The sequence below is a fragment of the Acanthopagrus latus genome, chromosome 17 (assembly GCF_904848185.1).
Source record: "Acanthopagrus latus isolate v.2019 chromosome 17, fAcaLat1.1, whole genome shotgun sequence".
Lineage (NCBI taxonomy): Eukaryota > Metazoa > Chordata > Actinopteri > Spariformes > Sparidae > Acanthopagrus > Acanthopagrus latus.
The window spans coordinates 27,409,987-27,424,173 of NC_051055.1; the positions used below are offsets into that span (position 1 = coordinate 27,409,987).

The 14,187-nt window shown below is 42.0% G+C and overlaps 1 protein-coding gene across 3 annotated transcripts in view; it reads left to right on the forward strand.

The window, feature by feature from the left end:
- LOC119005381 (ubiquitin-conjugating enzyme E2 E2) overlaps positions 1 to 14,187 on the forward strand; it is a 45,314-nt gene that overhangs the window by 15,108 nt on the left and 16,019 nt on the right. For 2 of the 3 annotated variants that reach the window (XM_037072952.1, XM_037072951.1), the window contains exons 4-6: positions 4,172 to 4,304; positions 10,033 to 10,180; positions 12,198 to 13,086. In XM_037072952.1, coding sequence (XP_036928847.1) covers positions 4,172 to 4,304; positions 10,033 to 10,180; positions 12,198 to 12,295 — 379 coding nt within the window. In that variant the 3' untranslated portion in view covers positions 12,296 to 13,086. Of the gene's footprint in view, positions 1 to 4,171; positions 4,305 to 10,032; positions 10,181 to 12,197; positions 13,087 to 14,187 lie in introns of those variants that run through there. The other variant, XR_005070481.1, reaches the window with a different exon arrangement.

The following is a 14,187-nucleotide window of genomic DNA, read 5'->3' on the forward strand; positions in this document are numbered from 1 at the left end:
TTCCCTGAGCTGCACACCTTGAACAAAAACTTAACTGGCTAGTTAACAAATAATAATCAGTTCACAAAATTCACAATTTATGGTGGATTATTGAGGAAGATTAATTATTTTCTCTGTAGTCTGGTTTTATGACAGCAGATACTTCTGTATCTTTTGCCAGACGGCAGCAGGGTGAACAGACTGTAGCTGGGGGTGGTGTTGTCTGTTAGGACCCTGACACATGACCAGTATTAAGGCCGACGGTGAGCATCTCTGGCTCTAGTTTTTGGTGTGTCCTGCACTGTTGGCACCAGTTGGCTCTCGCCAGTAGTTTGTTGGCCAAAATCAGCCTGTCGCTGTAATATCCGTGATTTCACCCATTTAGCTGGGAGAGTGGTGTGATTATAAAAGGCAGATGCTGCTCTTTTTTGAATGATGAATACAGACTACCATCACCTTGCGGTATGGAGAGTTATTTTCCCTCAGGCAGGCACAGACCATCTGAGCTGTGTTCTTTGTAATTGTGTTCAAATCCCGCTTTTTGTTTGAGACACGGGTGACTCGAGACCACACAACAGTCGTTCTTTGTTCTCTGAGGTCAGTTTGGTGTGTCTTTGTCCGTACATTACTAAGACTTATTAACTTGTTATGAAACACTGTTAAGTCAAAGCTGACAGACACCTGACTTATGAAGAAATGAGTCTGTCGATTGGAAGTTGCATTTGCAGAATTTAAATCCTGATAATGACTTGATTACCCCTTTATTACGGTGAATTGAATATGTCAGCTGAGCATAATATTCTGCATGGCTATTAACCAGGGCCAAGGGATCATTAGCCATTTAACTCCTGACATTAACCGTGTATTAATTAAAGCCTCGTGAATGTCATGAAAACACTCACTGATGCTACAAATCTGCAGATAGCCTTGATTTATCTCGAGGTTCTTGTGATTGTCACACTGCTCACCTCTCCCAAACTAACAGCGAGGCGGACAGACTATCAGATCCTGAAAGAGCTGGCCCTCAACCAGCTGCAACAAAGCACCACAGGAAGGCCCGGGCCGGTGGGGGGAGGAGGTCTCCAAGCAACAGCCAGCGGTGGCATGCACATTCAGCTATTGACTTAGCCTGTTATCCACAGCTCTTGTGTGGTTGTCAGATCCCCTTCAGCAATCTCTGTGCTGAGCGAGGACCTCTGCCATGCCCGCTCATCTCTATCTTTCCATCATGTCTGAGTTATTATCACTGCTACAAACTCATCAGCCTCGAAGGAAGTGAGCATCTGCTTCTACTGGAGATGTTTGGAAATGGAGTAGTCGGCTGTCTCTTTCACCCCGGTGTCAGGGAAGCTTCTGAATAGCGAGCAGTAATGGGAGTGTTAACCCTGAGGTGTGTGTAGCATAGAAATGTAAGTTCACTGAGAAAAGATTGCTGGGAGCCAAGGAAATAAGCTTATGTGGTTCTGTCAACAGCGGGGAATGTAGAGCGTCATGTCGGGCCGGGAGAATGCTCACAGCAAATTCAGCCATCAGAACATTTGAAAAGATGTTTGTATTAATAAATCAGCTTCAAACAACATAATTACAAGTTAGAAACGACTTGTATCAAAAGACACACAGAGTCACAAGTAAAGGCAAGTGTGTGCTTCACATTAATGTGCACAGTTGTTTGGGACAGGCACAGTCAAAGATGGAGATGTCAACGAGAAAGGCAACACTCGTGTAAATAAAGAGATAAATGGCACAAGCTCTTAGAAAGTCTTTCCCAAATAATTGGGGCTTTACATCCATTTGATTGGTCATTGCAGCATCTTGCTTGATGATGTGGCAAAATCCTCGCCAGAGCAAGTTTTTGATTTTTGATGGATGACCTTGCATTTTTGTTTTGTTTTTTTTGCTGGTGCCCTCTGTGTCAGTGGGTTGTGGGGTTATTACATGCAGGTCTGTAGTCATTTGGTCGACTGACTGTGATCTGGGATGGAGCTTTGTTTGTTTTTTTCAAGGCCAATAACCGGTACCAATAATTACTGATCAGGATGAATGATAACCAATATTTAGAACTGATTAATGTTTATAATAGAAATAAAAGTCAGAATAACTAATGATGATATAAACTAACTGTTGAGGTACTTAAGATATTTGAATATTTCCATTTTCTGTCTGACATTTAACCAGTTAGATAGTATTGTAAGTAGGATACTGAGTTAAACTGATTTATCTAATCAGCAATCAGACACAAAAAAACACTGATACTGATAATCAGAAAAAAGCTAAATATCAGCCCTGATTATTGAGCTGGTCTATCATTGTTTGGGATCGTAGTCTGCAGAGGGACAGTAAATACTGAAGAATCAACAGGACAGATTAATCAAACTGTGATAATCAAGAGTCTGAATTTCCTCAGCCGAGCAGAGCTCTTTAAGTAGGTCATTTATTGAACAGATTTTTGCAAACTTGACATTTTAAAACTCATCCATTCCCGGCCAGGGCACGATGGAAGTATTGAATGCCTCTGCTCTAATTTAACGTCTGTTAAATACCACAACAGAACAATGTAGGAACAGCTGTATATGACCGCCAGTTCGTACTGTGGTTTGCCCTCACTTTATATTGTTATGACAGGCTTTCCAAGCACAAGTAACTGCTGGCTATCACATGTCAACATCTGTCTCTGTGTGCCTATAAATCCCTGTATTTTGAAGTCATTTCCTGTAGTTGGTTCAGACGTTCCTCTCTCTGTCTGACCGGAACGCAACACAGTTTGTCTGGAAGAGAAACAAAACCTGCAATTTCAGGTTATTTGGAGCCGTTTGGTCATATAGCAACGCCTGAGCCTGCCAAAACTAATAAAACTAATATTGTTAATACTCCGTGAATAAACCTTGTTAACTTGTTTAATGTGAACATCAACACCTTGCTGACAGATGTGTCCCTTTTTACTGCCTCACCCTCTGTGTCCGTGGTGGAAGTTATCAATTACTGCAGCTAGTATAAGTATTAGGTTTACAAAGACAAACGACCAGCGGGGTCTCTATACATTCTTTGCTTTTGTTATTTTATTTTAGCTCTTACAATAAATTCCAAGATCTTCTTTGTGCCTGAAACAACAAAGTCCAGATTGGCAAGGCCCTTATCAAAAGTGTATTTTGAAGTAATTCCCCAGAGAAGAAGTAATCATAATTAGCTAATTAAAGAAGGCTTAAGAGAGGGGCAGAGTGAAAGAGTGGCAAAGTAGATTAGTGGAAATTTGCATGTGTTGACACTGAAGGAGGAAGGAAACGTCTACTGTCTAATTTCTGTTTATGGAGAATGATCTATTTTCAAGGGCATGCTTCAAGCCAGATGCTGCTTTTAACAGTTTTTCTCTTTGAGGTTATTACACAGACGCGCCGAGGAAATCTCTGTCTGCGATTATTGAGTGAACAGTAATACAACAGCCTTGGGTGAAAGCGAGCCCTGTGTGTCGGGGCAGTACACACACACACACACAACACACACACACATTTCTGAGCACATCTGCCAGCAGCTAAGGGTTGGCGTTAAACACCATCCCTGGTAATTACAGGAATTCGGAGGGATTGTTCATTGTCCCTGGCTTTGTGATCTGGACATTGTCCCGGTCTCTTCCTGGCTTTGTGCCAGCTCAGGGTCTTACCACAAACAACAGTGGGGGAGGGACCCCTTAATATGGAAATGGCATTAATTACTGGGCCTATACAGCAGATGTGACCTTCAGCCTCCATGCAGCATAAATACTCATCTCATGAAGGAGGAAAACTGGCTGGAATATGAAATCATTTTACTCTTGTAAGCATATGAATACCCGTTTGTAGAGTATCTCTTTTCTTAGACCTTCTTTCTCTCTTTGGTTTTACCGAATACTCAGTTTGATGCTTAAACTGGTTCACTGGTTTGTTCCCCAACTCCCAACAGCAGGTAATCTCCTAATCAAAATTTTGAAAGATAATCTAAATCCTACTAAAATAGCCGTGAACTAAAAACCTGCAAACCTCCACGGCTTCGGCATTCCCCAAATCTCCATCATTAACTTGTCAGGAGCGAGCATTTACCGCCTGAGCTGCTCTCTCCCCCAAATCTCTGTGAGCCCGCTGGCAGTTTGAACACCAGGCTGTCGATTCCAGAGCGCCATGCTGATTAACATATTAACACGTCTTTTGTTTCAATTTTCTAGCGCTGGCCCCAAAGGAGACAACATCTACGAGTGGAGGTCGACCATCCTGGGACCCCCGGGCTCCGTGTACGAGGGCGGCGTCTTCTTCCTGGACATCGCCTTCACGCCAGACTACCCATTCAAACCCCCCAAGGTCAGCAGCCTGTAGGCACAACTGTTAAATTATTTGGACTTTTGAGTAGCTGACCAAATATCAGCTTTCCTGCAGAGGGTCTGGAAAAGTGTTGAGAATACATCTGGGTCATTTTGTGCTGTGGAAAAGTTAAAAGGATTGGTTGTGATGCACAAACTGTTTGACCACATGTTTCCTCTAGAATAGATAAACAGCCACTTTATATTTTATGTTTTATTTTTTGGTGCATGATAATTAGCAGTTACATCTGCCCAGACACAGAGCAACATTACAAATCATTTGAAGTCATGTTTGTGGACACCTGAGGAATTATTTCAGTGTTCACTTAGCTGCTAATTGCTCCTACACAAGTCAGTTTGTCTGCCTGTCTGCCAGGTGCTGGGCAGATAGTGTACAGTGACTTCATCAGAATTTGTCTGACTTTTTACTCGCTCTAATACCTTCCTGAGGCCTGAAGTGCTTATAAGGAGATTTCATATACTGAGATGTATATCGTGTAAAGTGATGAAGCTTAAAAATATCACAATATGTGATTATCTGCAAAAATAAGCCTTGATACATGTTAGAATTCACAGAAAAAGAGAGAAAGAGAGCAAACAAGCATACAACCAAACATCCATTTACTACATGTTTCATTACAGTTTCTAAATTAGGTTAAGTTAGGTTATTATCCTCCTGAAAGAAACTTATCTTCAGTGAAGGTCATTAAATTGGCGGTACAGTACGACAGGGTAAAGTACATGACATTTCAACAAATCACAAATTAACAGATCGAGATTAAAGATACAGATAAACATCTCGGCAACACCCGGGTAGTGTCAGACAAATAAAAGAGAGAAGACAAGCCTCTGGGAGCATTTTCAATACAAAAATATTTGTAACACCGTGATGGCATGGTGATGGGTCAAGTTTTTAGTAGTCATTCAGTTATTTTCAGCATCTAGAAATAACAAGATACCTCCAGGTACCACATAATAACCAGCCTTGGTAGAATCAAGTTCATATTATCAAGCCCCTGAAAAACATTTGTAGCAGTCTTTTCCACACAAGGTCAGTATATGCTACAGTACGTACCAGCAGCAGATCTTTGAATAATCGAGTAATCGTCACATCCCACCCCTCCCCTCAAAAGCCAATCATCTGCTTATCGCAGCCGAACCTAGAAACATATCAACCAATCATGTTGTTGAATTGATGTCAGCGAACACTTGAGATTCTCAACAGTTTCAGCCTGGTTTCATCTGGTGCAGCTGCAGACAGACTTCTAATAATCATGGAAGAGAAGGAAATTATACTAATTGCACAGGATCACTGAGAAAGAGGTTTTTATTTAAGAATAGACATTTAACTCGCGTTTGTTCAAGTGCCGGGGTGTGATGAGCTGATGGCGTCACATCATCACTCTGGATTGAGACATAAAAGAAGTTGGTGTTGTGAAACGGAGCACATGTGTAGTAGATGTTTAACCTATGAGGAAAAAAAGTGGTTTTAAATCTTATTTTGGGGCAAAGGCACCAAACTTTTGAAACACGCAGTGAAAGTTCTGGCTCCGTCTCTATTCATTAAGCTCCTGGTCCTGTTAGCCCAGGGGCGTTGCCAAGATGGCTGCTGAATGGCGAGCCTTGCCTAAAAAGACTGGTAGTGTCCTCACACAGATTTCATGCACTGCTGAACCCTCAGGATGGCGATGACTGACTGGTTACCTCACATACTGATGACCTACTTTAGTAAAATCAGGAAGTGACGAGGAAAAGTGCTGTACAGACAGAATGTGCAAAGATCAAGGAAATTCCCACAGAATACTGAAAAAGTATCAAAAGATGTCACATATTTATTATTCAGAGCTTTTGCTAAATTACAGTTTCATCACTGCCAGGTAGCAAATGTTCCACAGCCCGTACAGGATGAGCAGGTATAGAAAATGAATGGCTTGTTGGACTGATGTAGGCACTAGTGGACTTTTTTATGCATGTTGATGACAGCATAATGTGATAAAAATGAAGCACCAGTTCAAGAGAATTATGGCAGTAAGCTAGTGCAGCACATTATATCACACTGGTGTCGTGGTAATGGCTCAGAGTCAGTGCTGCAGCTGTTGACAGGGCTTTCTTTACTGCCTGGGTTTTTGCTCTTTCCTGCACTTTGGTTTTATGAAGAATCGTGGTGATTTTATGCTAAGAGTCTGTGTGGTGCCTGATCCTGACCTGTGGGCTGCTCAGCTTCTGAAGAGTCGCTCCTCTTGTTTTATGCGGTGCTGTCTGCAGAGCACTTTCAGGATGTTGAGTGGATGTCATCATTGAACACGCAGACCCGTCAGGGCCAATCTCCCTTTAGTTTACCGTGCACCCCATTACCCTTTCACTTGGCCTTCATTTTCTCTCCTCTGTGTTATGCACACCCCTCCCCGTGCTCACTCGCCCTCTTTTCCCTCTTTCTCGTCCTTTGTGCTGTGTAACCACCAGCTCTGTGTTTGACAGCAGACTCAAACAAATCCACAGGCTCCGGCCCAGCTCTGTGTTGCCAGAGGGACTCGAGTGTTTCCGCCCCCACCAATACCTCCTACCCCTCCGACACACTGTGATCTGCAGCCAAACCCCCCCTGCAATCACACACCAAACCCTTCGGCCTGTAGCTGCCATACACTCCCCTCACTATAGAAACGCTCCAGTGGAGCTCAGTTGCTGAATTCAATCAGACCTCAGGCTTGGGAATTTTGGATCCAGAACCCGACTCACTTTAGAAATCTCTAAAAGAGAAGAGCAACAAGAGCTGACAAGTTCGCCAGGTGGATGAGTTTCTGCGTCTGAACTCGGGCCAGGAGAGGAGCGGTGTCTGCACCGGGCCTGGTTATTTATAACGTCCTGCCCTGTGTGATTTTTGGGAATGCCAAGGCTCATTAGAGATTTCCTCTGGAGGGTCAGGGTCAGGAGGGCCAGATGTCGTGACACTTGACACCACTGCTTGCCTCGCTGCCCCAAACAGATGTCAAGCTCACATCCAACCGAGGCAGACAACATAAACAGTGGTAGGCTGGTTGTCTGCTTGTTTAAGAGGTTTTGAAATGAGCACAAAACAAAGAAACATTACTCCACGTGTTAAAGGAATTCATTTACACTTGGGTGCTGCAGTACAGGGCTCAAACATAACCGACCTGAAAATTGTTATTGTTTGTTGTTGTGCTTTGGTTTGACACCATGCTGCCCTCTGTTGGTGTGTCTCGCTCAGTAAAGTATCATGAGATTTGCTCGAGGAGGTGTTCCTCTCTGACCAGATGAGGTGAATGCTGTTTTTCAAGCCACCAAAAAAAAAAATCCAAACTGTATCTGGTTCACTGGCTGCAGTAAAACACTGTCCTTTTTGATAGACTGTGTATTCGTGGCGACATGCTCATCCAGCAGCAGTGACAAATGGTGTTAAATGGGCCTCGGTGGAGCAATCAGGCAGGGCCATTATGCTGCTACTGATGCTGATGCATCAGCGTTAATGTGAATAAAAGAGAAAAAGGAGGTGAAAAGACCCACAGCAGCTTTTAAATGTCCTCCATGTCTCACCTGTTATTACTCCCGGTTTTAACAAGCTTCTCAACCTCACAGACTCCAAAACAAATTATCTTCCTTTCAGGATATAAAACTCCTCCCTCGTCACAAATTATTCCATCAGTATTTTTTGACTTCATCTGCCGCTAACATATTTTTATTTGAGGCCATTACCGATCAGTTGTTTCCCTTTTATCTCTTTCTTTTCTCTGCAAGTTTTCTGTGTTCATGCTGCATCTGTAGAGCGGTGACTCCGACTGTTGAACTTAATTAATATCGGTTGCTCAAAGTGGTCATTCATTATCATCATCAGGCACAGATTGGCCGCCGGGACTACCGGCAATCTGATTGGCCTGGAGTGTCGAGCAGTGTTAAAAATGCTACATTAATAACGGGTCAATCAGAGAGAAAACGCAGAACCGCTCTCAGCACGTCGGATCACAACAGATTACCTTCAGCCTCCTGAGGTGATGCTGTGTTCTGGAAACACGCTACATACATGCTGTATGAAGCAGATGATGCACAGGGACTGAAATGATCTGGAAAATAAAGACCTGTATACTCTTTCTTGTCAGGTGGATTAAACACGCTGAGCTACCAGAGCGTTATGATGATTAATTCATGTCCAGTCACAGCTCTGAGGAAACGCCATCTGCAAAACAAACATTACCGTAACAAGTGCACAAAATATATACTCATGAATATTAAACTGAGGGCACTTTTTCATCTTAAAGCAGATGATATGTTACTGGCAGTAATATATAAAACATAGTGTACATGATGTGTTGTGAACAGAGCGATGGTGGAGACTGACGTTAGTTTCCTCCCCTGAATTATTATCCCAGTCCGCTCTCACTCATTTTGCTGTCATTGCAAGTTTCTCTGAATAAGACGAGCAAATTACCACAAGTGTAACTGCACAGTAACTTCTACACAATCCAATTTTAAAAGATCACATTAGACGGACATTATGGGAGAGATGATGGTGGTGTTCCTGACAAAGTTGAAAGGATAATTGGATGAATCTCTGCTGCTGTTCTTCTCTTTCTCTTCATGAATGTCTGCTGTCAGGGTGCAAACAAGACAAGTCGACATATTCAGATATCTCAAATCATTTATCGAAGCTGTTGCAGCTCAGTTTGTTGTTCAGTTGTTTCAGCTCTAAGTTATGATTGTACAAAACAAATGATGTTAAAATCTACTGAAGCGTTTCAACACAGAGGATCACCAGTTGTTCTGATGTGGCAACAGGTTTGAGTGAACGGCTGCAGCTCTGTGTGTCAGTTTATGTTAGTTTTCATTTCATTATAATGCTGAAACAAAGAAACAATGGTTTGTTGTTAAAGGCCAGTAAATACAAATGTGACGCATTTAGTTTTGGTCGATGATCACAGGCCTCATTCTTGACTTAAAAGGTCAGCAGCTTCAGGGTCACGCTCGCTGACGTTCAAGTCATTTCGTGGTCGTTGTGAGTAAACCGTGACATCGACATCGTGTTGCCTTTGATGCCCAACAGCAGCTTGTCATTGCGTCAGTCTCACAGGAATGAGCTGGTTCGAATCGTAGGGAAACAAAACAATTATTCCCTTTTAACAGGAGAGTTAGAAGAGAATGTCAGCACTACTCTTGTAGTTAAGCATTACATTTTAAGCCAGAAGAAACTCAGCTTAGTTTAGTTTAGCATAACGACTGTGAGCAGAGAGAAACAGCGAGCTGAACTCCAATCAGCTGAGACAACGTTTGGTAGGAAAGCGGGTAAACGTATTTTCCAAAATGTCAAGATAATAAAATTATTCCTAATTAATTCAATAGATAGCTTTGTATTAATTTGACCACTTATTTTATCTCATTTTAGTAATTCTGGGATCTCAAAGAAGATATTCACACACTTAGAAAGTGTCACTGGATCTCAAGAGTGTTTACACTCTTTACTGAAGCACTTTAGAGACCGAAACATCAGTAAATGAATAAATTGTGTGCGGGAAGTATTTCTGGTTTTCTTCTTCTTTGGTAACATTTCCAGTAAAGTTCTGAGTTACCAACAGTCATTTTCAAATTAACATCTTTTCATCTGGATTTTATTTTCACACAGTGACTTCATGTCTCTGCTCCACCAGTGTGAATGTTTAAAAGTCCTGTTTTCTTGTATTTGGCGGATGAGATCATTCTGTTTTCTGTTCTTGTGCGTGCAGGTAACATTTCGTACGAGGATCTATCACTGCAACATCAACAGTCAGGGTGTGATCTGTCTGGACATCCTGAAGGACAACTGGAGCCCAGCGCTCACCATCTCCAAGGTGCTGCTGTCCATCTGCTCCCTGCTCACAGACTGTAACCCAGGTAAGATCAACTTAACTTCATGGTGTTTATTATGCGGCTTGTGTGTGAGCCGACTCTCTTTAACTGAGCGCAGTTGTTCTGTTAAACACATCAAATCGCCGTTCCTTTTCTTCTTGTTTGAATCTAATGTTTATTTTTACTCAAGGCCAAATTTCAAGCTGACAGGCTGTCAAAATTATGTTTCCAGACTATTAAGTAAGCCATGACCAATTCAAGCCCTCATTGTTTCCCAAGGCCGTCCAGCACTGACGGATCTTTGGCACAGTCGGTGGCCCGAAGTTGTAAATAACAAAACCAAATCTTCACAGCAGGAAACGGCAACTGAGCCGCTCACAGAGGAGATCCACAATGACTGTTTAAAGGAAAACTAATATTAACTTGCATAATGCTCAGAAAATTCTAATGGGGATGTAATAAAGCGGTTGAAAGCGTGAACAGGTGTGAGGGGAATGAGCGCAGTGCTGAGAAATGAGGGGAGAAAGCAGGAGAATTCATGACCTGGAGAGGGAGTAATTGGGTCAAGATGTAAGATGGCCGTTTCGTGCTGCCTTACAAGTAGCAATTTTAAGTTCAGCGTGATAAATGTGAGCATAATGGAAGCCAGCCAAGTACAGGGCATTAACTTGCAATATGGTGGTTTTATAGTCAATTTAAGTCTTTCCACAACTCCTCTCGCTCTGTCTCCACGCAGACGGTGCTGCTACTGGAGGGGGTGTCTCTGCTTTTAAAATGATTGATGGTTATTGATACAGCTGAAAGTTGAGATGGAGAAGTCGCGTCTACTAAAGCCATTAGAAAACGAACGCTGCATCTTCCTCCCAGAGAAGAACTCTTTAACAGTTTGAGCTACAGTCCATCAGCCGGCATCAATCTGGTGAATGGTTCCAATAATCCGGAATTAAATTCCATTTATATCAATCGTAGTTAATGTGGACCGAAAAAATGTAGAATTCAGTCTTTTTTTTTTAATATACTGCAATATCAATACTTTAATCTGATTGCAATAGCTCAACTTTCCAAGTGATGATTCTGAGATGATTTAACAGCAGAATTAAAGGAAAATACTCCAAAACTCTGAACTGCAGATTTACTTACTTACTCAACTGTGACCACATTTTGTCATTAATGCACAACAAAGTTAAGTGGAGAAGTCAGAATTTGCAATGTCCAATGTCAAGAGAAGCAGTGCCGTGGAGGACGTCCTCAGTATTGGATCTCTTCTGTGAGGGAAAACTCGCTGGCTGCTGCTACTGCTTGTAGATTTTGCTCGGCTTGAATTAGCGAGCAGAGACGAGACAGAGCGAGGTGACCTTTGAAATCGCTGAGCAGATTTTTTTCGGGGTCACGCTGTACAGATGAGACATTGAGATCATTAATGTACATTTTGTCCTCGTCCAGGTAGAATATCCAGACACAGATTGCATGTTAATGCTCTGTGCAGGGTTCCCGAGGCTCCATCGAGGCTGTTGAAGAAATAGACATAAACAAACATTAGCCACCGAAAGTGCTGAGTGCTTGAGTGTTATTGCTGGAGATCACATAGCCCCTCCTCAAGCTCTGAGACCTACTTACATCTACATAGAGCAAAACATTAAAAAAATATATATCCAGATACAGATTGCATGTTGAATACCAAATATAAATGGAGCTGAACATCTGAAACAAACTCAAGGCCCAGTTTGCTAAACGTCACAGTTCGAGACATGGATCGAGTTTAATTACTGCTACCATAATTGTTCCTTTTTAATTCTACGTTTCAAGTACCTGACATGCATTTAGAGGAGCGTAATTGTAACAGACACGTAAACAAAATGTTGCCTCTCAGCATGTAGCAGCAGATCCAACAGATCCAACAGAATTCGATCATTATCGTGACACATCCTCCTCTCACCCAGTCGTTTACATAATGCAAACTCTTGGCGAGTCTCTGTTTGCAGTAGAAACACAGTAATTATACCCGATGATTAACACACACACTCTCTCTCTTTCTCTCTATCTGTGTCTTTGCTCCTTTCAGCCGACCCTCTGGTGGGAAGCATCGCCACACAGTACCTGACCAACAGAACAGAGCATGACAGAATAGCCAAACAATGGACGAAGAGATACGCCACATAGACTCCCCGCCTGGAAACGTCCCCTCCTTTACCTCCCTCGCCCTTCACTGTACCTCTCTCTACCTCTCGCTCTCACCCATAGTCTGTCAAAGCACACTCACTAAGTGCAACGGTATACCCGCCCTCCTATCACCCTCCTCCTCCTCCTCCTCCTCTTCCTCCTCCACCCCAACATTTTATCTACCTTTTCTGTGTAAAAAAAAAAAAAAGAGAAAAAAAAAATCAAACTAGACAAAAAAATGTCCTTTGTTTCCTTGTTGACTTGAAAGCTTCTTTTTTATACAGAGAGTAGATTGGGATTTTTATTTTCCAATATCTGAATGTTGGAAGTATTGTATTGGAGAAAAAAAAAACAAAAAAAAACAACAAAACACAGAATATTATAATTATCATACGCATTGTCCTCCAGCTATACAGTATGTATTCTCATTTTCTTAGTGGCACCTGGAACAAACATGCAGAAGAAATGCTTTGACTTTGTTTTCCTTGTTTTTTTGTTTTTTGTCGTTTTAATTTTTTTTTTTGTATTTGTCATCAATATGTTATCTGCATGGAACAGGAAGGTTTGCGTCAATGGATCCTTCATGCTTTTTAACTTCCTCTGATTTTGTTTGTACTGTATGTATTTTTTCAAAGGCTTTTGAGGCAGACCACAAAAGTATAGGTCTGCCTGTGAAAGAGGCAGGACTTGTATATTTACTGGCTACCCGCCACCTCTGCAATTGCAGAGTGGTTTGTTGTGCACTTGTATTACTGAAGCACCCAATAAAACACACTGTGGTTGGCTTGTGAGAAAAAAAACAAAAAACGCTGGGCTCTGTCTGGGTTTGTGTTCGACTGCAGCCTCAGCGCTGCTCACATTCACACCTGCTCACCGCTTCATGTCTCCGCTGATTATAAAACTTTACAGTCAGAAAACATCGGCTCAAACAAATCTTATCTAATCTGCGTCAGTCGGGCGTGGCTCATTACAACTCGCGCCACATCTTACAGCTTTTATTACCGCCATCAAAGAGGTGTGATGTTTTCATCTGGCGGGAAGTCTCAGAAACTCCTGCGCGGATCTCAGGTGTTTGCGCCAAAAGAGGACGAGACTGTGTTTTGGCGACGGTCCAGATCTGGGAAGTGTTTTGTTAGTTGAGTTTGATCTCAATCTTGAGAGCATGTTGGAGGATAAAGAAGTCAAATTACAGGGTAGGAATTCAATGACTCTTGTTACAATACTTAACTATCACTATGGTGTGTGTAAGTGCATTTAAATGGGTATTTATTCTTTGTTTTAGTGATGGAAATGTCAATTTAAAGACTGAGAGACTCGACAACTATTCATAGATATTAATGTTCCCTCCACAGGACAAACCCCAGCTCCTCCATGAGGATGACATTTGTGTTTTTAATTGGATAAATTGAACAGAAATTCATGTTCCTCTTGTTATGGAGGGCTGAAAGTGCCCAGTACAGCTTCACAAAGCCGCCAGCAGCCATGTTGAAATATTTATGAACAAGCAAACATGAAGACGTAAAGACAAAAACAATGTAATTTCCTGCCAAACAGGAAAAACTGGTAACATCTGTGAGATGTGAGAGGACAAACTCCATCCACAGACACGATGATCAATAATATTCACTTCACCTGTGAGTGGGTTTAATGTTGTAGCTGATCAGTGTGTATAATGATAAATAGAGGTCATTTATTATATAGATGTAAAATCCTCCCTGATATGTTCATCATCCTCTGTTTGACGCTGCAGCTCGACTGAGTTTGTTGACTGACAAGTGTTGGTGCCTTGTAGCTTTTCTTCGTATTGCTGCACATCAGCGTTTATTTGTTTTCTGTCTTTCCCACAATGACCTCGACATGAAGTCGGTCTTTAAGGCAGAGATGTTCTTATT